At 38.7% G+C, this 25714-nt stretch overlaps 1 protein-coding gene and 1 pseudogene across 1 annotated transcript in view; both read left to right on the forward strand.

Annotated features, from left to right (window-relative positions):
• si:ch211-127i16.2 (probable flavin-containing monoamine oxidase A) overlaps nucleotides 1-25714 on the forward strand; it is a 212643-nt gene that overhangs the window by 143483 nt on the left and 43446 nt on the right. Inside the window, exon 11 of the mRNA XM_055154170.1 lies at nucleotides 5594-5680. Within this exon, the coding sequence (XP_055010145.1) occupies nucleotides 5594-5680 (87 nt within the window). The remainder of the gene's footprint in view (nucleotides 1-5593; nucleotides 5681-25714) is intronic.
• Nucleotides 16514-16631, forward strand: LOC129409063 (5S ribosomal RNA; annotated as a pseudogene).

Here is a 25714-nt window from a genome sequence, read left to right on the forward strand (position 1 = left end):
GTTTATTGTTTTTTGTTCTTAATTGAAATTCGAAAAAGGTACACAGACCAATGTTCACTTCACAGGTCCAATCTGATTTAGTTGTTGTTGTGGTTGTTGTTGTTTTCAGATCTGACCTAGGTCACTTTCATATGTGGAAATAAATTTCACAGAATCTTATCTTTTTCAGAGTAAACATGAGAGTCACATTTATCTGACTCTTCCTGCTCGAAATGCAGCTGGAGCCACATGTTTTCAATGGAAAAGGCAGAAATAATACAAATACAATTCCTCCCAGACAATAGTAGTGAGGTAATTGGTATTTTAGGGACAAAAGTGTGACAAAGGACAAAATAACAGCTTTTTCTATTTATGGTAAAAGAAAATTATAGGTTGAAGAAAATGTAATACTAAAGCATGGTGCTTTGTCATAATGTGATAAGAGCACAACTCCAGTCCTCTGCACATCAGGAGACTTCAGGGCTGTTGGGTTCACACATGAAATTTGATCTGACATTTTATTTGCAATGTGAACAGAAACTCCATAAAATCTGATTTGTTACTTCTTATTTAGACCCTTTTCAGATATATATATTTTTTGCCACTTTTGTGATATCATTATTATTATTATTATTATTTTTATTTATTTTTTTTGCATTAGTTATTTCCGAGTGAGTATTGAGAGAACATGATAACAGCCTGACTGGAGAGACAGGAGGAGCAGCCAAGTGAGATTATGTTTCAAAAGGTGCATTGTGTAACTGCAGGTCTTTGAAATTTGGGAAATAATTTTTGTTCCATGTTTCATACATGGTCTGTTTAAAACGTATGTAACTTTAGAACCAAAAATGGTACAAAGAAAAAAGGTCAACAGTTTCATAAACTAGAGTACATATGTATCTGTTGAATAAATTTTTATATCAGATGCATTAACTTGAATTTTTGGCCTTGTTGTTTACTTCTGCTTGACCAGGCCCATATATTTTTATATAATTATGCCTTATTTGACACCAGTCTCTTGCTATTTTTTGCTGCTTATTTAAAATGTATTATTATCATTTATATTTTTGCTAATTTTGTCTTTCTAATACATTGTGATGTGTGAGCTACTGTGTTCAAATAATTTCTCTTGTGGATCAGTTTGTCTATATCTCAAATAATCAAAATCAGTCCAACATATCGGCCCAAAAAGAGGTTATAACGGTCACCGGTTAACAATCAACAACAACAATCAATATCGGTATCAGCCATAGAAAAAAAACAACAACAACAACAACAAAAAACAACAATATCGTTCGATCTCTTGATGACGCCAGAATATTATACGTCAACTCGCATAGATACATTTGCTTTAACCTCATTTAAACTGGTTCATTCCCCATTATGAGAACGGAAGGCAACTCCAGAAAATGTCCTCAAACCATTATAACTCCAGCCCAAAATTCACTTTAGCCCACTTTAAAAAATGCAGAGCTTTAGCGTCCTTCTTGTGCGAGCTCGTCTAGTAGAACTGTCAGCGCAGGGAGCCACAGAGGAGATGACGGAGGGTTTTTGGACACACTCCGGCTGCCCTGTCTGTCGCCCGCTTTTATGGAAATGGGTGTACGCCAGGCCCCCCTCCCACCCTCCCTCTCCACCTCCATAACTCACCGTGAGCTACCACTCCACCCCCGGCCAGGCTGACCACAACTGACCTATTCATTCGGAGCGCTGGGATTTGAGAGAGGACCACGATAACGGCCCGATTGGAGTGACAGGAGGAGAAGCCAAGTGAGATTATGTTTCAAGGTGCATTGTGTAACTTTTCAGGTGGAGGATCTGTCAAATGCTTTCCTCTGTGGAGATGTTATTGCTTTGTCTTGGATGTCTCACAGTATGGCATTAAACCTTTCTATTTTCATGGAGACCAAACCAGACCAAGTTACAGGTCAGATCTGCAGAAAAGCGAACCTGCTCTGTTACGGTTGGGCACTTTTTGGTTTTTCCCTGTTTTCTTCTTCTTGTTTATATTTTTTGTAAGCATTTCTGCCTAGTTTTGTTTTTGTAAGTTAGTTATGTGTTTGTGTTTTTTTTTTTTTGTACTCATTTCCGGCAGGAGGCCTTAAATGCATGAGCCCGGCGCCGCCTCTCTCTCTCTCTCCCTTTCTCCTCCTCCTCGTTCGCCGCCGCCGCAGGTACCGGAGCGTGCACGCCTCGCGCCGGGAGCCGCCCCGCTGGCTCCCCTGCTCCATCATTGGGTAGCTTTTGTTAGCCGTTTTTGTTTTGACCTGGTGGGACCGACTGTCCTGTTTTCGATTTTCTGTTGGGTTTAGATTGTTAGGTTTTTTGGTCTCTGTGTCCTTTTATAAATATGTTGGAACTCATTTTTTCTGGGTCGTAACATGCTCAAATGTCTGGTTTTTTTTAGGTATTTTTAGGGGTGTAATGGTTCATGTAGTTGTGCTGAACCATTTCAATATAGTACATTTGGTTCAGTGCGTGGCTCTGCACATGTTAATTCTCGCAATTTGTGTGTGTTTACATCCCACCATTACATGTGCAGCTACGGAGGACTCGGCTCTTTAATATTCATGAGGGAACTCATACGTGATTGTGGCGGCAGTGTTTCCTGCAAAGCTTTATAGTTAGGGCGGCCACCTTGGCTGTGTCCCTCCAAACCACGTATATCCTTGCAAAACTACGGACGTCGCACCCCGGTCCTCACTTTCGCCTTTCGTCTGCATGGAATTTCTGCCGCCCCCATACCCTGTCCCTAGATCAAGAGGATTTTCAACCACTGGGGACACTGTAACTGCAGCAGATCTGCACTTACTGCAGACAATGTTCGTTAATTTTTTGGCCAAAAATATGAAGACTGAATAAAACTTCCTCCTGAAACTGTTAGTGCTGCACTTTACTTTTTGAAAAGTTTTGTTTACTGTTTATGATATTTTTATTTTTTTTATAATATTACATACATTTTTTGCTTGTTTGAGAATATTATTAATATTAAACTTATTAGTATTAGCAAGCAGCACTTTGCATTTATTATATTTTTCCCTTTTGTATAATGTTAAAACAAATTGTTGGTTTAATAAAAACACAAATAAACAACAAGCAAATGGTTTTACATTTTGTTCCCATACTGTACCAAAAATGAACTGAACTGTGACCTCAAAACCGACAAACCCTATGCATGGCCTGGAGTGTGATTTCTTTTAGATGAGAACTATAACTGATTTTTTTCCCCCTCAAACCTCAAATGTAGGACAATTAGGATTTTTCAAAATACAACTTTGAGTAAACTTATGATGAAGGAACACCATTGTAACATGCTTATACACTCAATCATGTGTCCACTTTAACTGATCAAAATATGACTCAAGAAGAAGTACACGATAGAGTTAAAAGGTATTCTTTCACACATGATGGATATAAAGGCTGAATTAGACTAGTTTTAAAGCATGTAAAAGGTCTATGCATACACAACATACTGCTCCCTTTGCATCAGCACACCTAACCCATTCACATGAACATCTAAATCAGGGAAGTCAAACTCCAATTCACAGAGGCCAAAATTAAAAACTGGGACTAAGTCGGTCGCCAAACTAAATATTTATTGAAACATTTCAACAATATCTGCATGTTTTCTCTTCTTTCGAGTTATGTAATGTTAAACCTTTTTCTTTTACCTTTTGCCTGACGAAGGCCTAGTGCCGAAACGTTGCACGGTTTGTCCTAATAAATTTCACAGTTTGCAAGTAAGACGGTGTGCGGGATTTTTCTGTATGTTCTGGGGCTGCTCCCTCTCCTCCAACGCACCCGTCTCTAGTAGTTGATGTGCGAGGCTCTCATTCTCTCATACCTTTTCTTATTAAAAGAAATGTTTAATAATAGTTTTGCTTAAACACTGAATCCAGAACAAGCAAAATATAAAATAATAACAAAATTTCAAATAATGTCTCTATAGTCTATCTGTAGCCGGCGGACAGCTCTAATACATATTTGATATGATCTTGCAGGCCAACTATAATAATATCACTGACAAAAATACTGCAGATTGTATGTGTGCGTAGGGCGTCATAGGCCTAACTAGGGGTGGGCGATATCTCGATATTTTAAATATATCGATATGAATTCTGACATATCGTATATATCAATGTAATGCTTATATTCAATTTTGATTTCGTCGCTTCGCTTGTTTACCTTCTCTGTCGTTGCCCCCGCCTCCCTGATTTTGTTCGCTCGTGTCTCATTCACTCCTCACTATCGCCCTGAAGCCGAAAGGTGCCAGTGAAAAGCTTCAAGCGCCACAAACCTTTTCCACCATTTACAGACAAAACCACCAGCAGCACATCCTCATATTCCACCGAGTCGCATCCTTTAGCGTGAACTAAACTTAGGTAAACGAGCTGAGCTGCATGAGAAGTGAGCTGTTTATGCAAATGAGCCATGCGCTTAAGTTTTGTTTCTGTAAAATGTAAACACACGTGCGCAAAACTGCATTAAACACATTATTATCTCAAACGGGCTGATGTGGCTCTAGAGTCGTTATGCTTTATATATTGTAAAGTTTAGTAATGTAAAGTCTATTTATGCAGAAGATTTTAATGAATAATCTGCTGCAGTGTCACTTGTACAACAGTGTTTGGAATCGTTGGGTTTGATCTGCAGTGGATTGTGGGAAACCTCAGAGCTCCTTACTGCTGGATAATAACATGGATCTATTAAAATACGGAACATCCTGAGCTTCTTCTGCTAAATGAGCTCACGGTTATGATTCTGGTTTGGATAACAGAGTTAATGCAAAGATGAGCTTGTGTTGAGTTGTTTTATTTATAATGAAAAGAAGGAAATATGTATTATTTCTGTTATTTTACAGTTAAATTGTTATTTATGTAATTAGGGTTTTTTGTAATCTTAGATGTTCTATATGAACTGCCGACCTCTTACACACAAAAAAAAGACCTTGTGGAATTTGGCATATTTGTTTTTGCAGTTTTCAGTTTTAGGGGGTTATTTTTTCTTGAACATATATTGAGATATATATCGTATATCGAGATATATTTTTTGATCCATATCGCCCAGCCCTAGGCCTGACACCTGGTTTACACTCACTGCAGGTTTGATGTGGTTTAGGACTTGCACGGGTCCAACAGACTGAGAAAGTCATTAAGACCAGTGCTCCTGCCACACTCACGTCTGAGGTGAGCGAGAGCAGGTTTGTGCAAAGAAATCATAAAGTCTATTTGTCCTGAACACTGCGGCATCTGGAGTGGTTTTCAGGTTATTAGACATGTGTTATCCCACTCAAATATGTACCGAACATGACCTGCTGTTCGTGTAAACCCTGTGCAATTGGTTGGAACTCAGAATATAGCTGCTGCTCCTTCACATTCCGAGGACCCGGCTGAGATGGCGCTCGCATCTGTCCCCGAAGAGGTGCTCAGGGCATGAGGGGAGACACAAGAGAGCCGCCCTTTAGCCCATACTTGTGTCCAAACGCTTATTCAAGTAAAGTGCCTCTATAACTCCTCACCTCTGTACCTGAGCGTTGCTGCTGTTACGTCTCTAGCGGTGAGGCAGACAGAAGTTATGTATTCATCTCTTAGTAACGTGTGTTTGTTTTGCTCAGGCGGCGGAGAGAAGAAAAGCCGTGGTTTCCAGTCTGGTGCACTACCTGGGACCTGAAGCTCACTCTTTTATCCACTATGAAGACAAGGTAAGCACTGAGGCCCTGGCTGACGTGAGTAAACATACGCGAGGTGCTTTGGGGCCACTGCGCTCAAATCTGTGGGGAGACAGTCTGCAGCATAGAACACAAAGCAGTCGCAAGTAGAAGAGAAAAAAAAAGACTTGCTTTCGATGAAGCATAATAGAGTAAAAGGCAGTGTAAGGAACAGTATGTAATGGTGTAAGTTATTTATTTATTTATTTATTTGCAAGAACTGTAGACCCTGCTGCTCTCACTGTTAAGTCTGTACATGTTCTGAAGTAGCCCATATCATGAGCTGGAGTTCAGTAGAAATTATTTTAGTTATTTCCAGTGTTCGATTAGGGATGGGCATGATTAATCGATTAATCGATAATTGATCATTAAGAATTTCATTGATTACGTTAATTTTAATCGACAAACCGAATGTAGGTTGCTGTGCGTAGTGTGACCAAACAGGGTCTGTACATGTGTCTCTCTGCACTCAGAAGGAGCGAGCAAACACAAACGCGTATTTAACGATGACTTGTACAAGAAATTCCACGCTTTCCGTTGCGTTCGGGACAAGTGTGAGTCCATGTGCACAGTGTACAAAGCAGCACATATGTTTCAGTGTCCAGTGGGAAAAAGTTTTGCCAGGTGAGAGTCGCGCAATGTCGATGACGAGTCCCCACCTCCCTCCCCCCGTACGGTGTCCTGGTTTTGACAAACACAAATACGGTCACACTAACCTGTATTCCACTGAGTCATGTCTTTTAATCCGACAGAAATTGAACCGCATCAGCGACACAAGAGCTGGAGTTTTTTATCTTCGCTTAGTTTATGCAAATTAGTGCGATGCGGTTTTAAGTTTCGTTTCTGTGAGAGTTGCTCAAAACTGAATTAAACACATTATAATGTCAAACGGATTGATGTGGCTCTAGCTTCGTTACGGTTTATATGTCGTAAAGTTGAATTTATTTATGCAGATTAGTAGTGCAGATAGTAATAATAATGATGATAATTTTAATATAAAAGCGTTAATGATTAATCGATAATCGATCGTTAATTCTTCCGACGATCGATTAAGAAAATTTCATCGAATGCCCATCCCTAGTGTCGATGTTGATTAGCTGTGTAATAAATGACATTTTGAGATTTAAAGATACTCTGCGTTGGCGGTGCGATTCATAAACATGATGTTCTGTAGCCGCATTGAGGCCAGAGCCAGTTACGTCTCAGGCTTCACCAGGACTTTGTTTTACCGTCACTGTTGTTTATTCACTCGGACTGTTTAGTCATGTCTGAACGATATGATGTCAGAATTATTCATTAATTATTCAGATATCAAAGTTGAAAGAATTACATTATGTCTCGTGAGTTTTTTGTTTGCTTATTATTTGCATTGTTATAGCGGCTTGACCTAATGAGCCTATGCTAGTGGTCAGTCAGTTCATCCACAGAATTATCAAATCGTGAGCCTAATAGCCTAACTGCCTAGGTCATTTTTTTGGCCAAATTATGCTATCTGCCTCACTTTACAATGTGCTTGTTAAAAAATCTGTTTTTTCTTGTTTTCCAAAAACGTTCAAATATGACTTAGGCAACTATGCTATTAGGATAACGAAATGTGTGTACAGAAAAGTTTAAAATGAATGAGCTATTTGAAAGGTTAAGGCTTTATAGGATGCTCAGATCATGTCCAACAAGTTTGTGAAAATTGCAATGTAGTATGTTTTTATTTATCTTCTTTGTCATCTTATGAACATGAACATGAGGTGAAGTAGCTAAAATATTTATGACATCTTTATTTACGACCTGTCATAATTGGCTACTGTACTGTACTGTACTGTACTGTACTGTACTGTACTGTACTGTACTGTACTGTACTGTACTAGCCGAAATGTTCTGTGACAATACTGTACACAGGACAAGAGACCATTTTTGCTAGTTTAGGATGGCTAACATCACAACAAATTACATAGAAAAAAAAAGTTTCAAATGGAGCTCTTCCTGGACCTCCAGAGGATAATACACAGTAGATAAAACACAGTCATCAGTTTAAAGATGCAAAAAACCCAAGGCACTCACTGGTTAAAATAAACTGCCTTTATTAATTTACAGCATGTCTTAATGGACAACATATTAAGTCCCGACGCATTTCAGCCTATGGCCAGACAGGGGTTTGTCCCCTGAGGAAAACCATAGGCTGAAAGGCGTTGGGACCAGTGAGTACTTTGTTTTTTTTTTGTTTTTTTTTTCCATCTTTAAATTAAACAGAAACCGTGAATAGTTCTGATCATGCCAGACTAAGTAAGTCGGTCCTCAGCAATGGGCACCAGTTGCATTCTCCATAAACAATTCTCACTTCTGCTGTAATTAACAACACAACTTCTCAATGGACCGAGTCAAGCAGAAGTAAACAGCAAGGCCAAAAATTCAAGTTAATGCATCTGATATAAAAATGTATTGAACAGATACATATGTACTCTAGTTTATGAAACTGTTTAGCTTTTTTCTGTACCATTTTTGGTTCTAAAGTTACATACATTTTAAACAGACCATGTATGAAACATGGAACAAAAATTATTTCCCACATTTCAAAGACCTGCAAATCATGTAAATAAATGGATGTATTTCATAATTTCTTGTGTTATTCGATCTTTGAACTGTTGATAAAGGTACATGATTTAAAAAAAAATATATATATATTTAAAATGATAAAAATTTACTTAGAAGGACTGACATATTTTATAGAAATAGTTTCCTTTCATTCTGAAGTAATATTAAAGTACTCGGAAGAAAAAAGCGACAAATTATGCAAAATCCTGCACCTTCTACTTGTTTGCACAATTTTCCCTCCGTTACTTTTCCCTCCGTTACCATGACCTTTCTTAATAAAAAATCTCATTACTCAAAAAGTAAGAGGTTTTTCAACCTAATCTTGTACCATATGGTAGAAAACTATATGAAGCAAATATTCAAACCAGTTTGTTAAGGATATGGAAGTGAGAACCAAGAGTTATCACTGTTTGGATTTATTACCCAAAAAGTGCTGCATATTTCATTCCCTCTGTTACCGACATGAGTTTTTAAATTTTTTGTCAACAACTTGAAAGAATATCACAGGTTTAACTTTACCCTGTTGGAGTGTTAACTCTTTCCTACATTCTGATACTTTACTTATTTCAATAGTCCCTTTAGTTTCTGAATAAGAGCTTTTTGAGCTATTGTTACCGCTTGACCGGACCCCAATGTAACGTGGGGAATGCTACTGTCTGTGTATCTTTTGCTCCTCGGCAGCGCGTGCTGCTTGTCTACGACGGGGCCCTGAAAAATGTGGGTTGACTAACTGAAAAACTATTGGTTAATGCTTGCACAAATCAATCATCTCACAGTTCCAACCAAGTCATCACTTTCTGGTCAAACAGTGTTAACATAAAGCTCAGATTAAAGTCTAACTTGAGTCACAGAGCTTCTAATAGAGCAGTGCTTACAGTTATCTTCACACCCCAGGAAAAGTTGTTGAAATCAGTTGCGAAGTATCAATTCATCCCAATTAGCTGTGTTCTATTTCTTTCAAAAGCATTACATTAATAGCATAGTGTTTTGTAGTGCGGTCTATGTGCGGCTGTAGTCATGGTGAAGGATTCTTACAAAGTTGGGACAAGAAAGAACAAATCATCCGACAGTACAGAGAGAGCACACAGCAGCCTGCAGACCTCAACCTCACCTTTTTGTTTGTACTTATTTTTGGCAAGCCTTCCAGCGTTATGCAATATTTCAGCCATTTTAAAATCATCTGGAACACTTTTTCCTCCAGCTGTCTGTGATATCGGCTTTTGTAAATAATGTATGTAATGTATGGGAAGCAACTACAACCTAATGCTTACTACAAAACACCATAAAAAGACTAAAGAACTCAAATAATATAAAATGCTTAAAAAAAAGCTGGTGAAGATGAAGACTTTAAAAGCACTCTACCTGTTTTTAAATAGCTTGTAGTGGTCCAAAGTTATTCCTCACTAACCGTATGCATTCCTAACATCTTCACATCCAACTCTCAGAGACCAGTGTGGAGTTTGATTGTGACTAGCATGCTAACAGCACACTTCCTGGTTATGCTTTATAATTTGATACATACAGTGCACAGTAGACATATTCTGACCTCAAGAGCTGCTTGTACAATATATGGAAAAATCTGGTACTGGCTCATGAATATAGAGATTGGGATTGTGTCATCACACCTCAGTCACGTTAAGAATAACATTTTAAGATGCTACGTGTTTGACTTCGCATTCACGCAAAAGACTATGATTATGACAAAAGACTGAAAAGTATAGTGACCCGGGCCAGCGCTGCATCTTATCTGGTTGTTCCACAGCTCTTGTGTTGTCTGATACATATACAGTGTTTGGACATTACAGTGTTTGCAACAAAGACAGCAAACGCTACACAGGGTTATTCTGAGAAAAAACGGCATGGTTAAAAGCTAAGGTAAAGCACAGCTGTGTAACTTAAAACTATACTTCTCCATGGAGCTAGATATGTTTTGTGCCATATTGTGGAAGATTATTAGTCAGGCTGGTGCCACCTCGTGCCTTCGCTCAATTTCATTTCTCTCCAGCGACTAGGTCAGGAATTGCAATACACTAGTGGGGTGGGCAAACTACGGCCCGGGAGCCGTATGCGGCCCTTTAAACCTTTTAATCCGGCCCACCGAACTGGAATAAATTACAATAATAAACAATGTTGATGTTTTATTTGTCATGCATTTCCAGCGTTTCCCAATAGAGATGGTGCACTATATATACACTGAGGTGCGGCGTATTATGTTGGCCACAATGCCTTAAGGGAAAGTGTTCTTACAGGAGTTATTCGGACCATGAGTGAAGTAGAAGTGTTCAAGATATAAGGCTGCAATGCTTCTATTTTAATTTGGTAAGAGTCAAACATGGAAGACTTATAGACTCTATTTTTATAATTCCTGATGCATGGAACGTCTTAGAGTCTGGTTTTACTGCACGCGCAGGTGTGTCCGTGTGTGAATTTGTGGTGTGAGCTCTGTTTTCGAGCTGTTTCTCAGTTAGACTCAAGGATGGTTAGCTCGTTCGCCTGTGGTGTGCAGTGGAATAGATCCATACACTTATATGTGTTCTGAATCTTTCGTGGCAATGTAGTAGTGTGCGTCCTACATAAGCGTAAAGCGTAGTGTGCGTCCTACATAAGCGTAAAGCGTAGTGTGCGTCCTACATAAGCGTAAATACGAATGTAATGAAGCCGAGCTCTTATGTCCTGTCTTCTGTCCGGCCCTTCAGTCAAATTTTAGGACCCTATGTGGCCCTCGAGCCAAAAAGTTTGCCCACCCCTGCACTAGACAGTTTGCAAGAACCCCAGAAGTTGTAGGCCATGCATCAGCCAATCAGCAAAGAGCTGTGAAACCATGATGTCAAACTCAAGGGCCTGTCTGAGAAACAAAGTGGTCGAGATGGATGTAGACAAAGACAGACATTCTGTGTTGGCAACGATTCCTGAGATCGAGGATTTAAAGCCGAAACAAAGAGAATGTTTGATGACTTTTATCAAGGGGAAAGACGATATTGCCCTTCTTCCTACGGGATTTGGCGCATTACATACATCGTCACGACCAAATAGCAGCAAATGGTAAAATAAAAATGTACCCGCCTGCTGTCGAGTGAACAAACCCTAATGCTGCGAGGTCAGACGTGTAACGCAAATGTGTTAGGGCTAGGGGCAGACTACGGCCACAAAAGCAGCATCAGAAGAATGTTCTTTGAGGAGCCCGAGTGTGAATGAAGAGACACAAGTCATAAATATGAAGTTGGGTGAAGTATATTGAAAATAAATTTTTACAGAGCACAAGAATAACAAACTAAATAAAAAAAACAGTCCAGTTATTTGATTCAGGTTAAATTAAGTTCAGGTTTTTGGGTAAGCTCGCCATCGTTCATTTCCTAGTTGAGTCGAGTGTTTCTGCAAAGCTGGAGTTTAACCAGTCCATAGAAAAAAACTGACCTAAAAAAGGCCAAAAAAACAAATGAATATCATTTAAATAAAACATTAACAGGTCCTAAATAACCAAAAATAAATTAAATGTATGCATAAACATACAAGTACAAGTGAATCAATACATTCAAAATATCAATTAATTAATTCAGTTATCAGAATACACAATAACAATAAATTAAATGTAGTCATTGACTAATGACCCAAAAAGTCCATAAGGATTAACATTTAACATTTAACAATTACAATTAATATTCAATTCATGAATGAATTCAATGTCAATAAGTGAAAGAAAATTAATATCAATTAAATAAGTTATTAAGTTTATCATTTAAATCATTAAATTAAATTAAATGATTAATTAAGTTAGTTAATAAATCAAGGAAATTCAATAAGTTATCATAATTAAGTGAGTTGATCATAATTAAGTGCACTTAAATCAAAAAGTTATCAAACAGTGCCCAAGCAGAGGCCGATAACTTCAAATATTGTGCAATATCAATATGGTTCAAAGTAAAGTGCGTAGCTATGCTCAATTCAAATTGACGAACTCCACCGGAGTTTTAACAATTACTAGTAACTGTGCTAAAACTGCACAAATTAATCAAGGTCGCGAAAATCAAAGTTAGCGACTACATGAAGCAATCTTTTACCTTAATTTCGGCTTTCTTATTAGTACAAAAGAAAAGTCAGATACCTTCGAATTTCGCATTGCGATCTCCTCTCCATATATGGAGGCTCTATGAGGATCGGAGATGTGGCATTAGCGATTTTTACAGTATTAACTAGTTTAACGAACGTGATCATTAAATCGGCAGCATTCTAATAATATGGCAAAACACTCACCTAATTGTGGATGTTGTACTATTCGTAGTTAACAAGTTTAGTGAAATTGTTTTGCCGACGCGCCCAGACCACGCCACAGCCACAGCGGAGCGGAGGAGGAGGAAGTGACACTGTGACCCCCGCAACTTAAAGGAAGTGGGGGAGATCGGGGTGAAACGGAATTGACCCGCACAATAAAAGTCTCAAATGCGAGTTACAGACGGTTTCCATGAAGTGAAACCGGCTGATGAATCAGGCTAGTGTTGTCTTATACATATACAGTATTTGGACATTGTGCACACTTGCAACAAATGCTACACAGGGTTAGTTTGAGAAAAAAATGACATGGTTAAGAGTAGGGATGGGCATGATTAATCGATAATTGATCATTAAGAATTTCATCGATTACGTTCATTTTAATCGACAAACCGAATATATGTTGCTGTGCGTAGCGTGACCAAACAGGGGTCTGTACATGTGTCTCTCTGCACTCAGAAGGAGCGAGACACAAACATTCGGTCAGTCTGCAACGTACCGAAGCACAAATGTGTATTTAACGATGAGTTGTACAAAGAATTCCACACTTTCCGTTGCGTTTTGGGACAAGTGTGAGTCCATGTGCACAGTGTGAACAAAGCAGCACATATGTTTCGGTGTCCAGTGGGAAAAAGCTTTACCAGGTGAGAGTCGCGCAATGTCGATGACGAGTCCCCATCTCCCTCCCCCCGTACGGTGTCCTGGTTTTGACAAACACAAATATGGTCACACTAACCTGTATTCACCTGAATCATGTCTTTTAATCCAACAGAAATTGACCACACATCAGCGACACAAGAGCTGTACTTTTATCTTCGCTGAGTTTATGCAAATTAGCGATGCGGTTTTAAGTTTTGTTTCTGTGAGAGTTGCACAAAACTGAATTAAACACATTATAATGTCAAACGGATTGATGTGGCTCTAGAGTCGTTATGGTTTATATGTTGTAAAGTTTAATTTATTTATGCAGATTAGTAGTGCAGATAGTAATAATAATGATGATCATTTTAATATTAAAACGTTAATGATTAATCGATAATCGATCGTTAATTCTTCCGACGATCGATTAAGAAAATTTCATCGAATGCCCATCCCTAGTTAAGAGCCTAGCACAAGCATATGACCTCTTTGTGTAGCTCAATGTTTTTATGTGCATTGTCCCTGATAAATAAACAAATAAACTAAAAGCTAAGGTAAAGCACAGCTGTGTCACTTAAAACCAGACTTCTCCGTGGAGAAAGATACGTTTTGTGCCATACTGTGGAAGATTATAGCCAAAGGTACAACATTTCCATGGAAACAAGCAGAAGGAGGCCAAATATTGTGCTTCGACAAACTCGTCAAGTGCATTAGAAGTGTAAAGAAGGAGGATCTGAGAATCTGAGGATCTCGGAATGACCTAATCTGAGAGTCGGATGCACCATACTTAGAAAGAATTTCGCTGTCCAATAATTAAGAAGCGTGCGTGGATCATTTGTTTGCTTTCCACCAAGGCAAAATGCTGTACTGGTATCTGAGAACTGTGAAAGGCACTCACTGTGGAGAATAATTAGGATGCTTGGAATGGGGGGCGTTAAAGGTCCTATATTACACAAAATTTACTCTTGGGATCATTTAGCCGTGTTAAAATGTTGTTACCTCACCAGAAATTTACCCAAATGTTTGAGTAGTCCTGGTTTGTTAGTCTGTCTACTAGGGATGGGCATGATTAGTCGATTAATCGATAATTGATCATTAAGAATTTCATCGATTACGTTAATTTTAATCGACAAACAGAATGTAGGTTGGTGTGTGCAGCGCGACTAAACAGGGGTTCATACATGTAGTTCTCTGCAATCAGAAGAAGCAAGACACAAACAGTGGGTCAGTCTGCAGCGTACCGAAGCACAAATGCGTATTTAACGATGACTTGTACAAGAAATTCCACGCTTTCCATTCCGTTCGGGACAAGTGTGAGTCTATGTGCACAGTGTACAAAGCAGCACATGTGTTTTGGTGTCCAGAGGGAAAAAAGTTTTGCCAGGTGAGAGTCGCGGTGTCCTGCTTTTGACAAACGCAAATCTGGTCACACGAACCTGTATTCCACTGAGTCATGTCTTTTAATCCAACAGAATTGACCGCATCAGCGAGACAAGAGCTGTAGTTTTATCTTCGCTTAGTTTATGCAAATTAGTGATGCGGTTTTAAGTTTTGTTTCTGTGAGAGTTGCACAAAAATGAATTAAACACATCATAATCTCAAACGGATTGATGTGGCTCTAGAGCGGTTACGGTTTATATGTCGTAAAGTTGAATTTATTTATGCAGATTAGCAGTGCAGATAGTAATAATAATGATGATCATTTTAATATTAAAACGTTAATGATTAATCAATAATCGATCGTTAATTCTTCCGACGATCGATTAAGAAAATTTCATCGAATGTCCATCCCTACTGTCTACATCTCCAAAACTCAAAATGCTCTGTTCCACCTTGCGATGTCATATTGCTTTAATTTCCAATTTAACAGCTACACCTTTTACCTTTAGTTCAGTAGCGCTTGGCAATTCCAGGGCTGAAATCAAAATGAATCAAGTGATGGTATATGGGGTTTAAAACACAGTGGAGCACTTGCTGTATCACGACATCACAAGGTTGAGAGAAGAACTCAGCCTAAATAGAGTTTGTGCGTTAAACATGTGAGAATGAAACAAAAACACAACTCCGGGTATTTTTTTTTTTATGATGAAGAAACAACATTATAACAGATCAGAAAATAGCGTAATATAGACCCTTTAAAAACATTCTGAATTAGTCTTTTATTACTACCCAGCTAACATTTTGGCACAGTCCCACACTGAGTTACACTGACGTTAAACTAAATTGTAGATTCCAAGGGTGTCGCTGACTGACTGCCTGGTACAGCCACTTTCACACTTCTTAATCTCAAACGCTAGTGGAGGATTTGATTGGGGAGAGATGACATTGAAAACGGTCCCTAAACTACTTGGAGTGGTGTACCTCTGGAGGAAGCAGCTCGACAAAGGTGCTCTTTGTGCGGAGGACAGACAGTTACTGAAGTGTATTAGATAAGGCTGAGCAAATACATTCTGCCAGGGTAAAAAGATCTGCTCAGTTCTGCAGGAAAGTCTGATGTGGAAAAGAGGAGGTCTCATCAGTAACAAGAGAGAGTTAGTGAAGTCTCTGTGTTAACCTGCAGAGAGTGTCATTATATTTTCTGCAAAATTGTATATTATTATTACTTTTAACATGCCTATGAATTACACTTTAAGAGGGGCTGTTAGGCAAGTCTTTTTTTTTAGCTTTCTACCATGTTATAACATTGTTCCCTCATCAAAAACATGCCTCAAGAGGTTTTAGATGTCATCTGTGCATGAATGTTTGAATATTTTAGCAATCTCTCCCGGGGCTCTATTCAAACCCTCATTACGGTTAGCAGTAAGATTCTGTCGAAGAGTCTGTTTACACGAGAACGCTTGTGGGTAAAAACAACAAAATATTTTATGAGGAGGACCTTACGTTTAGATGGTGACGGCGTTTTTGGGGCTTAAAAAAGCAATAATCTGAACCCACCCTCCAGATTGGAAAAGTTGAATACGCTCCACCGTAGAGTTTTCATCTACACTGCCCAAGACGCAAAACTCTGGTCAGACTTGCTCATGTTGCATACACATTTATATCACATACATCGCTACCTAGCGTAACCACCTAGCTGCCTGGCATGCATACCTAATTGAATTCCACACACTTTTGCATCACTGTATGCACACAGATTTCCTCCCAAAAATGTAAAAAGCAAAACATAAAAAGTGAAGATGCGATGCCGCTTTTGCGTCTTCTGTTCAAACCGTCATCATATAAACGTAACCTAATGCTTAGGCCACAAGCCTTCGTCATTCATGCTCCCACATGACAGTCGCCATATAGCCCATATTGTCTATGTTTTTTTCTTTTTTTCCTTTCTTTCTTTTCTATATCTGTGGCCATACCAGTTTGTCAATGCCCGATCCCATCAGATCTCAGAAGCTCAGCAAGGCCGGGCCTGGTCAGTACTTGGATGGGAGACCACTGGGAAAATCAGGTGCCACAGGGGGGCGCCAGTCACAAAAACTGTCATTGTGTCCATAGACAAGGCACTTCACCCACATTGTCTAGTATGAAAGTGGTGTGTGTGTGCGTGAGTGATAGTGGTGGTCGAAGGGACCCATGGCGCCGATTGGCATGACAGCCACAGTCTGTCCCAGGGCAACTGTGGCTATAATAGTAGCTTACCATCACCAGGTATGGAGTGACTGAATAATGCTCTGTGAAGCGTCTTTGTGACAAATGTCTGTGAAAAGCGCTAAATGAATAAAATCCTTACTTTCTTACTTCTTTTGGCTCAGTAAAACCCACTATATAGTTTGTGCTTTTGTTTGCTATATAATCTTCATATGTTATAATTTGGACATTTTAAATATTCATCTAAACCAACTTAATAAATGAAACAAGTCCACTGAATTCATTAGAAAACTGTGGTGCCCAATGGGAGCTGACAACGCTGTAAACGTCATCACAACAAAGCGGGGCGTGCTGTTGGCCTCTCCGATGGATAACTCCACAACAAGATAGTGAGACGCATTACGGGCAATGTTGCAGAATCCCATGTGTATCACTGATCACTGAAAATAAAACTGGAGAACGAAGCACAGAGCAGTTGGTGTATGGCAGTGGTGGTGAAAATGGGAGTTGATCAGTTGATGGCATTTTGAAAATAAGTGATTAAAGATTGCTCAAACATGCACAAATCAATCCTATTACAACTTTAAGAGGGAAAATGGTAAAAGAAAACAACTAGCTTAATTCATCAGCCAGTTTCACTTCGTGGAAACTGTCTATGATTTGTTCGCGTGACGGTAGGCGGTACTATTTTTATTTAACCAATCTCTACTATTTGGTCAAGACGTATGTAATGCGCCAGATCGCTCAGTGGTGTCCAAGTAATTGCCGACTTCACAGCTCTTCGCTGATTGATTGGCTGGTGTATTCCGATTCCTGATCTAGTTGCTGGAGAGAAATGAAATTGAGCGGAGGTTAGGCTGAAACAACTACAACATGGTCAACATGGTCAAAATCTCTCTCACAGTCGATTTTGCATATAAAAGATCCTCTTTACTTATTACTCTTTTCTGCAATGGTCCTAATTTTTGATCACTTTGTAACTCATTCATAGGCCAATATGTATGTATATTTTATCTTAAAGATGCACTGTGTAACTTTTCTGTAGGAGGGTTCATCAAACACTTTCTTCATGTAGATTCTAGATTTCTGTATGGAGTGTTTCCCAGTATGGCATTAAACCTTTCTATCATCATGGAGACCAAACCAGACCAAGTAACAGGCCAGATCTGTGGAAAGGCAACCCTGCTCACAGTCAGAATGGCTGTTTTTAGAGGTATTTTTGAGCTATAAAACCACAGTGTAATTGAATAAATATAAGACAGCACTGTTCAAAGTCATAGAGTAGAACATTCCTGGCAGAGCAATGACATATTCAATTCAATTTTCCTTTTTCCAGTGTCAAATTACCGTCCCACAAAGGCACACATCCACACGTACATGCAAACATGTACATACAATTGACATATACATCATGCATACATACATACATATCCATACACATATACACACACACACACACACACACACACACACACACATATATGGGTTAGAAACAGAAATGTGAAATATGACACACATACCTTTATTATGCACAAAGACAGATCACCATGCAAGAGAAGAATATCAGCTGTGCTCAGTACATCAGGCACTATAATTTTCCAGTAGTTTAGGTTTTAAATTGATTTTAAATATAGATAATGAGGCAGACTGTTTAATGTTGTTTTCTAATCCATTCCATATTTGCGGACCTCTATGACAGACATTAAAGCTGGTACATTTTCATTTCCTTAATGTTCCTTTTAGAAGACCATTTTCCCTTGTATTATGTGGATGAGAGGATTGAGTATAATGGGATGAGTTCACACAGTCGACTGTTTGGTTCGTGAACTACACTGTACATTACACCTGCATTGTGATATATATTACTTTTTGGGAGCTTTAGGAGGCCGTATCTGTGGAAGAGAGGATTTGTGGGAGAATTTCGCAAGGACCATATAATTGCTCTGATGGCTTTCTTTTGTAATACCTGGAGTTTTGCAGTGTGTGTAGGATAAGTGTTGTACTATTTCACATTGCAGTAATTCAGGTGAGACTCAAACACGGATCTGCACAGTCGAATCTCTCTCTATTGCGGTTCACTTTTTGCGGTCTTGCTGTTTCGCACATTTTTTGTGTGTGCAATTTTGCATGTTTTTTTTACAGCAATAAACGCACATTGTGCTCCTCCTCATGCATCCTGATTGGCTGTAGACCATTGTCAATCAATCTGCTCCGTGCCGTGTCTCCTGTACAGTACAGAATGTGTTCAGCTTGACAAATTTACATAAATTTACATCTAGTAGTGTGATTCTCAAGTGCTGTATGTTTGCAAGTTTTCGACAAAACCCACAATGTCAACGAAACCTTCTGCACCAACAAAGACTCCTGCAGTCACACCCCAAAGGCAGATGAAGATGCAAACCATCGCACAAAAAGTTGGACTTCTGGACACGCTGAAGGAAAGTAGAAGCTACGCAGCTGTGACAGAGTCCTGCACAGGTAGGGGCAAATTGTTGCTGAAACGGGCGGGCTTTATCGTTTCAGAATTTTACGGGCGGGTATGCGGGCGAATAGAGATTACAGACGGGCTGGTCTAAACCAGAACTAATATTAGACTTAAGAGACAGAACCCTGAGCCCGTGGAGCAGGGTGTCTGCAAAGCACGATTGGGCAATGACCGCGCTTACCTTCGTGAGGCGTGGAGCTTTGCGTCGGTCCTTTCTCCTGCGGTCACCTCCAAGCCCGTCCCGAAAGTGAGTCCTGGTTTAGTCCTGGGTTAGTCCTGGTTTAGTCCTAGTTCAGTCCTTGTTTAGTCCTCCTTGGTCAATCCTGGAATCAGTCCTGGGTTAGTCCTGGGTTAGTCTTGGTTCAGTCCGTGGCGTAGGCAGCGCAAAATTTTTATATAATCTCAGGTTAATGGGCGGGTGCGGTCCTTTACTGCGAGGGTGCGCGTCTCCAAAAATGGACCCGTGCAGGACTCTGCGCTGTAGGGCTCCATTACAAAAATACTAATATAATAAATTAACCTTCAATTCGTTACATAAAGAAGGAGGAAAATAACATAAGGACGACAGCAGCAATAAGTTTTAAGAAGGATGCAAAAAGGGTTGTAACTGTCCTGTCTGAGAAAAGAGTTTAAAATGTGTAGTGAGGAGTTTTACAGCCTTAAAACAAATATAATAATTTTAAAATATAAAGCTGACTACTTCACGGATTTCACCTATTGCGGGTTATTTTCAGAACGTAACCCCCACGATAAACGAGGGACCACTGTACAATGTTAGTGGAGCTTCTGAAACAAGCAGGTGACAGACCCCCAACTAAAAACGTACACAGTGCACCTTTTTAAGTTTTAGAAATAAAATACTTGTAAATGCGTAATTGCAATTTTATGCCATATGCTTACTGTGGGACATTCTAAAGCAATATTTCTTCTTCCCTGTTATGGTTCATGGAATAAAACAGAATAACAGTAAAAAACAGCACACAAACCGCCTCATTGTTCGAGCATGAAAGGTGCAGAGGAGAGCGGGGTGACTTTGGCTAGGACTGCACCACTATCGCACACGTGTGTTTTTTTGACACTACCACGGGCCAGGCTAGCACGCACCAAAATAGTAGCTCATTGCTTAAACTGTCCGAGTCCGAAAGCATAAAAACAAATAGAATACATTAGCATAAATCCCCAGACCTGGAAACCTGCCTGGAGCAAGGTGCAGGTAAGGCCCATTGCTCAGTAAAGAAGAGCCAGCCATCCGTTATGCTCGACTCAACAACGGAGGCTCTGCAGGGGAATTGAACCGTCTACTCGTCTGTTTGAAATTGCAATTTAAAGCTACCGTTTTTGTGTTTTTCTTTTTTTTTTTTTTTTCAGATCAGTAGATAACCAGCGTGAAACCTGTCTCATCCCTCACCTGGGTTTTGTTCAGACTCACTCAAAAACACTTCATTCACTCCCCCGACCGATGGTGCCATTCAATATTTGACGGGAGTAGGGAAAAATAAAAAATAAATAAATAAATAATATATATATATATATATATATATATATATATATATATATATACATACATATATATATATATATATATATATATATATATACACACATATAATATATATATATATATATATATATATATATATATATATATATATATATATATATATATATATATACACATATATATATATATCTTGTAAGAAACACATTTTTTTGTAGCAATGTGACATTAACCGAAATATCGTAATGGGCCCGGTCAAGCAGAAGTAAACAGCAAGGCCAAAAATTCAAGTTAATGCATCTGATATAAAAATGTATTCAACAGATACATATGTACTCTAGTTTATGAAACTGTTGACCTTTTTTCTGTACCATTTTTGGTAAGAAAGGCTGATTTGTGAAAAAGTCTGTCTATCTTCTCAATATATCAGTCTATCTCTAGATCAATGAATTCTGTATGTTTTTCATCACCTTTCATAACTACCAGAAGTCCAACTACGAATTTCTGTTTCATCCAAAGCAGGAGTGTCAAACTCAAATTCACAGAGGGCCAAAATTAAAAACTGGGACTAAGTCGTGGGCCAAATTACATATTTATTGAAAATTTTCAACAAAATCTGCATGTTTTCTCTTCTTTTGAGATATGTAATTTTAAAACTTTTCTTATTAAAATAAATGTTTAACAATATTTTTGCTTAAACATTGAATCCAGAAAAAGCATAACACAAAATAATAACAAGGGCCAAACATAATTATATTGCAGGCCAAATTTGGCTCCTGGGCCTGAGTCTGACATGTCTGATCCAAAGGAACGGCATTAAACTTTTCTATCATCATGGAGATCCATAGAACAGAGCAGGTGATTTACTCTACACCAGCAAAGTTACCATTTGGATTAGATATTGATGTTTCAAAACACAATGTTGTTTGAACACATCTGAGGCTGGTCCTGAAGTGTTTCTATTTTAGTAAAAGCCCATTATCTCCAGCAGACTGACATACTCAAATAACTGAGCTTTGAAATGAGCAGCTGTTGTTTTTAGTTTGTACTATTTCACTCTTGTAGAGATTAGTATCTGTAGGTTTTAGAGCCCACCACAGCACTGAGACTGCTCTTATCAAGGTGACAAATGACATCCGCCTGAACACTGATGCAAGCAAAGTCTCAGTCTTGATCCTGTTAGATCTGAGTGCTGCTTTTGACACCGTCGATCATGGATTGTCTTACAGAGACTAGAGGACTGGGTGGGCATCTCTGGCACTGCACTAAACTGGTGCAAGTCCTATCTAAAAGACACCTAAGTATTTTGTTGAAATTGGAAACTGTCTCAGATCAAATGGCCATGACCTGTGCAGTGCCTCAGGGATCGATTCTGGGACCCCTTTTGTTCAGTCTCTACATGCTGACGTTAGGCCAGTTAATAATCAGCAATAATGTGTCCTACCACAACTCTGCAGACGACCCTCAGATCTGTGTCTCACTGTAGCAGGGGACCATGGACCAGTGGACTCACTCTTGTAGAGATCAGTATGCCTACATACACTCCCAATTTTTGGACTCACCCTCTTTTTTTCCCCTTTGTTAGATGTTTACTACATCTAATATATGAAGTAAGATGTATGGAACTATGTAGCAAAAAAAAAAAAAAAAAGTTAAATAACTTAAGTAAATGAAAGAAGTGTATTTTATAATCAAATCCTCAAATTACCCATGTTTTTGCGTTGTCAAAAAATATTTTGTAGACTTATTTATTATTTAATTTTTTTCTTTACTATACATATACTTCATATACTAGTGTTTAGGGGTGTAATGATATCCAAGTCTCACGATCTCGTCACGATATGAATGTCATGGTACATATTTATAGTGATATTGTGGGAAAGCTCATGATATGGTGGGGAGGATCACGATTAGGGATGTAACAATATCCAAATCTCTTGGTACAATATTTATTGTGATATTTTGTGGAGGCTATCAAAACTCTTAATATGTGACTTTTCCTCTTACAATGCCTTGACAAGACTTAATCCAAACAACTAAGACTTAAAAGTGCTTAGAACTGTTATTTCTTCTTGTAGTCTACACTGAAATGGAGCAAAGGATCATGGTCTATGTAGTTCCCTCTGTCTTTTTTCTTTGTCTATTTCTGCACCATAATTCTTAATTTAAACAAAGAGAGTTGTAATTCAATATATTGTGATGGTCCATGATATTATTGTGAGAACTTTGACGATACAATACCACAATATTTCGGTTATTGTTACATCCCTACTTTTTACTCTTCAAGTACATATTTACTATAATACTATACTATAATACTTTTACTGAAGCCGATCTTCCTGCGATACTTTTACTTTTACATGAGTATTTATTTGAATTTGTATGTGTACTTTTAGTTAAGTAACAAAGTTGAGTACTTCTTCCGTCATTGGATACGTTTCCCTTCTGTGTTCTTTTCACCTTGTAAGAAATTCTGTATGAGAACTACTACTAGTATTTGATGTCTTCTCTGCACTTATTAAATGTCAAAAGTAGTAAACATATAGAAAAAAATAGAATGAGATGGGTGTGTCCAAACTTTTGACTGGTAGTGTGCATAAAACTGGCATTAAGTGTGATTATTACTTCCAATAATTACAGAAACCTGATAATTTTTTAAAATCTAAGTCTTAAAACTAGAAAAAAATAAAAATTTACAATTTACACAACACATTTTCAGGAGCCTGTGATCATTACAAGTATTCATGGAGCAATTTAGGTGATTTTCAACAAAAACTTTGAAAGTGAAAATGACAAAACTACTGGCTGATGCTTGTAACTGTAAAATCATTTGAGAAGTACTTGTTTAACAGAATAAATCAGCTCTACCTGTTGTAGTTCTAACTTCTTTCTGGTCTGATAGTGTTAAAACAGTGCTCACATAAACTTGAGTAAGAGAGCTTCAAACGGAGCAGTGCCTCTAGTTAGCATTACACCCCAGGAAATGTTGATGGTATCAGCTGCAAAGTATCAACTGCGATTTTTTCCATCGCAGAGAAAATCTACCTAGAAATGAAATCATAAAGATGAAGGGTGATTCAGTTCAAACCCCTTCATAATACCAAACATACCTTTAAGTGCAAGACTGTAAAATGTTCTTAGCACTTACAAGGCTCTTGTAAGTGCTACATTAAATTATTCTCCAACCCACATTGCTGAAAACATATATTTCCTCGCGTTCCTTTAATGTCACTTTTGTATAGCTTGATGTACGGCATACATTAGCCCACCATAAAACACAACATTAGTCATGCAAAAGTACGAGACGAATCCCCAAACAGCATTTCCATTACAGAATGTTCAGGTAACGCCGTCGAAGATTGCTCTGGGCTATGTTTGATGCGCATTGGTGAAGGAGACATTCCAATATGACTGCATTTCCTTTGAGCCTGAGGGAGGTCTTATATTACAGTTCAGAGCAAAGGGGAACACGTGTAGGCTTTCTGATTAAAAATGTGCCTTACCTGATCTGACTCGGAAATGATTGTGAAAAATGAAATTGGACTGGGACAAGCAAAGGTCCGCTGATACAACAATGTGTTTTTATGGGGCTAACTTGAAGCTCGTTGCATTTTACTGTTACAAAGTGATAATTTGGAGCAGTGGATTTTACTGAAAGCATCTCTGTGCTGTTTAGAGTTAAATAACTGCATGAACTACTAAGAGGCATTAAAAACGCAACAAAGTTAAATGCCAAATTATTTTGAATAAAAAAACTTTGTACACGAAAACTGTTTTGTTTACGATCAGTCATGGGTTATGAAACAATGGAGCCACACCTTTCAGCCCAAAGAACAAAATAACATGCCAGAAGGTGCCAATCCCTACTTTTCAATGTGTGAGTCGTAAGGACATTCGTTTGAAAAGTTCGATGATTATTTCAATGATTTGAGCTCAGCTGGTGAAGGCTTTAAAAACTCGGAGGAAAAATGAAAGCTGTCACACGCGGTCATCATGCCACGCTTAGCAGCAAACGAGAGAGAGCAGGCCATTGGTGCCAACTTTAACATCTGCATATCGCACGCATCTGTCAGGAGTGTCTGGCCAAAAACAACATGCAGGTTATGGACTGGCCGCTTTATTCTCCGGATATGAATCCGATAGAACACCTCTGGGACAGTCTGGATCACCGTGTGCGCCTTCGTATCCCACTTCCAGCAACTGTTGCGGATCTTCGTACTGCTCCCTTGGAAGAGTGGGACACGATTTCGGTGGCCGAAATCAACGCGCTTATGACTTCTGTGCCACGACGAGTGCAAGCGTTATTGGATGCAAACAGCGGACACACAAAATATTGACATTTGTTATCTGTGGCTGAATTTTTCTTTTGTTTTTACCTTTTCTATTGTTGGTTTTGTCCTTTCATGTTCAATATCATTCAAATTTGTAACACCAAATTCATTATTAAATTGAGAAATAATATCGAAAAATGAGACTGTTGCGTTTTTAATGTCTCTTAGTGTACATGTTTTTCATTAGCTGGACAGATTATTCCGTGTGATGATTGTACATGCATGTGTGAGTGTATACTGTAAATACACATTACAAGGAAACCATCATGTGCAAGTACACAGAAGCTTTCCACACAGTTATTTTTGCAAAAATGGAATTCTACATCTAAATTGAATAGTACTTCATCTACAGAAGTGGAGAGTTGTTTAAGGTTTATACAACAATGACAGCAGCTCAAGATCGGAGAATTGATTCAGACTAATTTCTGTCCTTGTGTCCAAATCACTTCACCAGCCTTGCTTCAGATGAAAGTGGAGCGTGTGTTAGTTTTGGTGATGGTCGCAGGAGCGGATGAGCAGATTGGCCTCGCTTCCGTCAGTCTGTGGCTGGAATAGTTTCTTACCACCACAGGGTGTGGAGTGAATGAATAATGACTAGCGTGTAGCTCTGTGAGAGACTTCAAGAGAGTGCATAACAAGTG

Source organism: Boleophthalmus pectinirostris, unplaced genomic scaffold (assembly GCF_026225935.1).
Source record: "Boleophthalmus pectinirostris isolate CB_2022bp ecotype Guang Dong unplaced genomic scaffold, ASM2622593v1 HiC_scaffold_18, whole genome shotgun sequence".
NCBI lineage: Eukaryota > Metazoa > Chordata > Actinopteri > Gobiiformes > Gobiidae > Boleophthalmus > Boleophthalmus pectinirostris.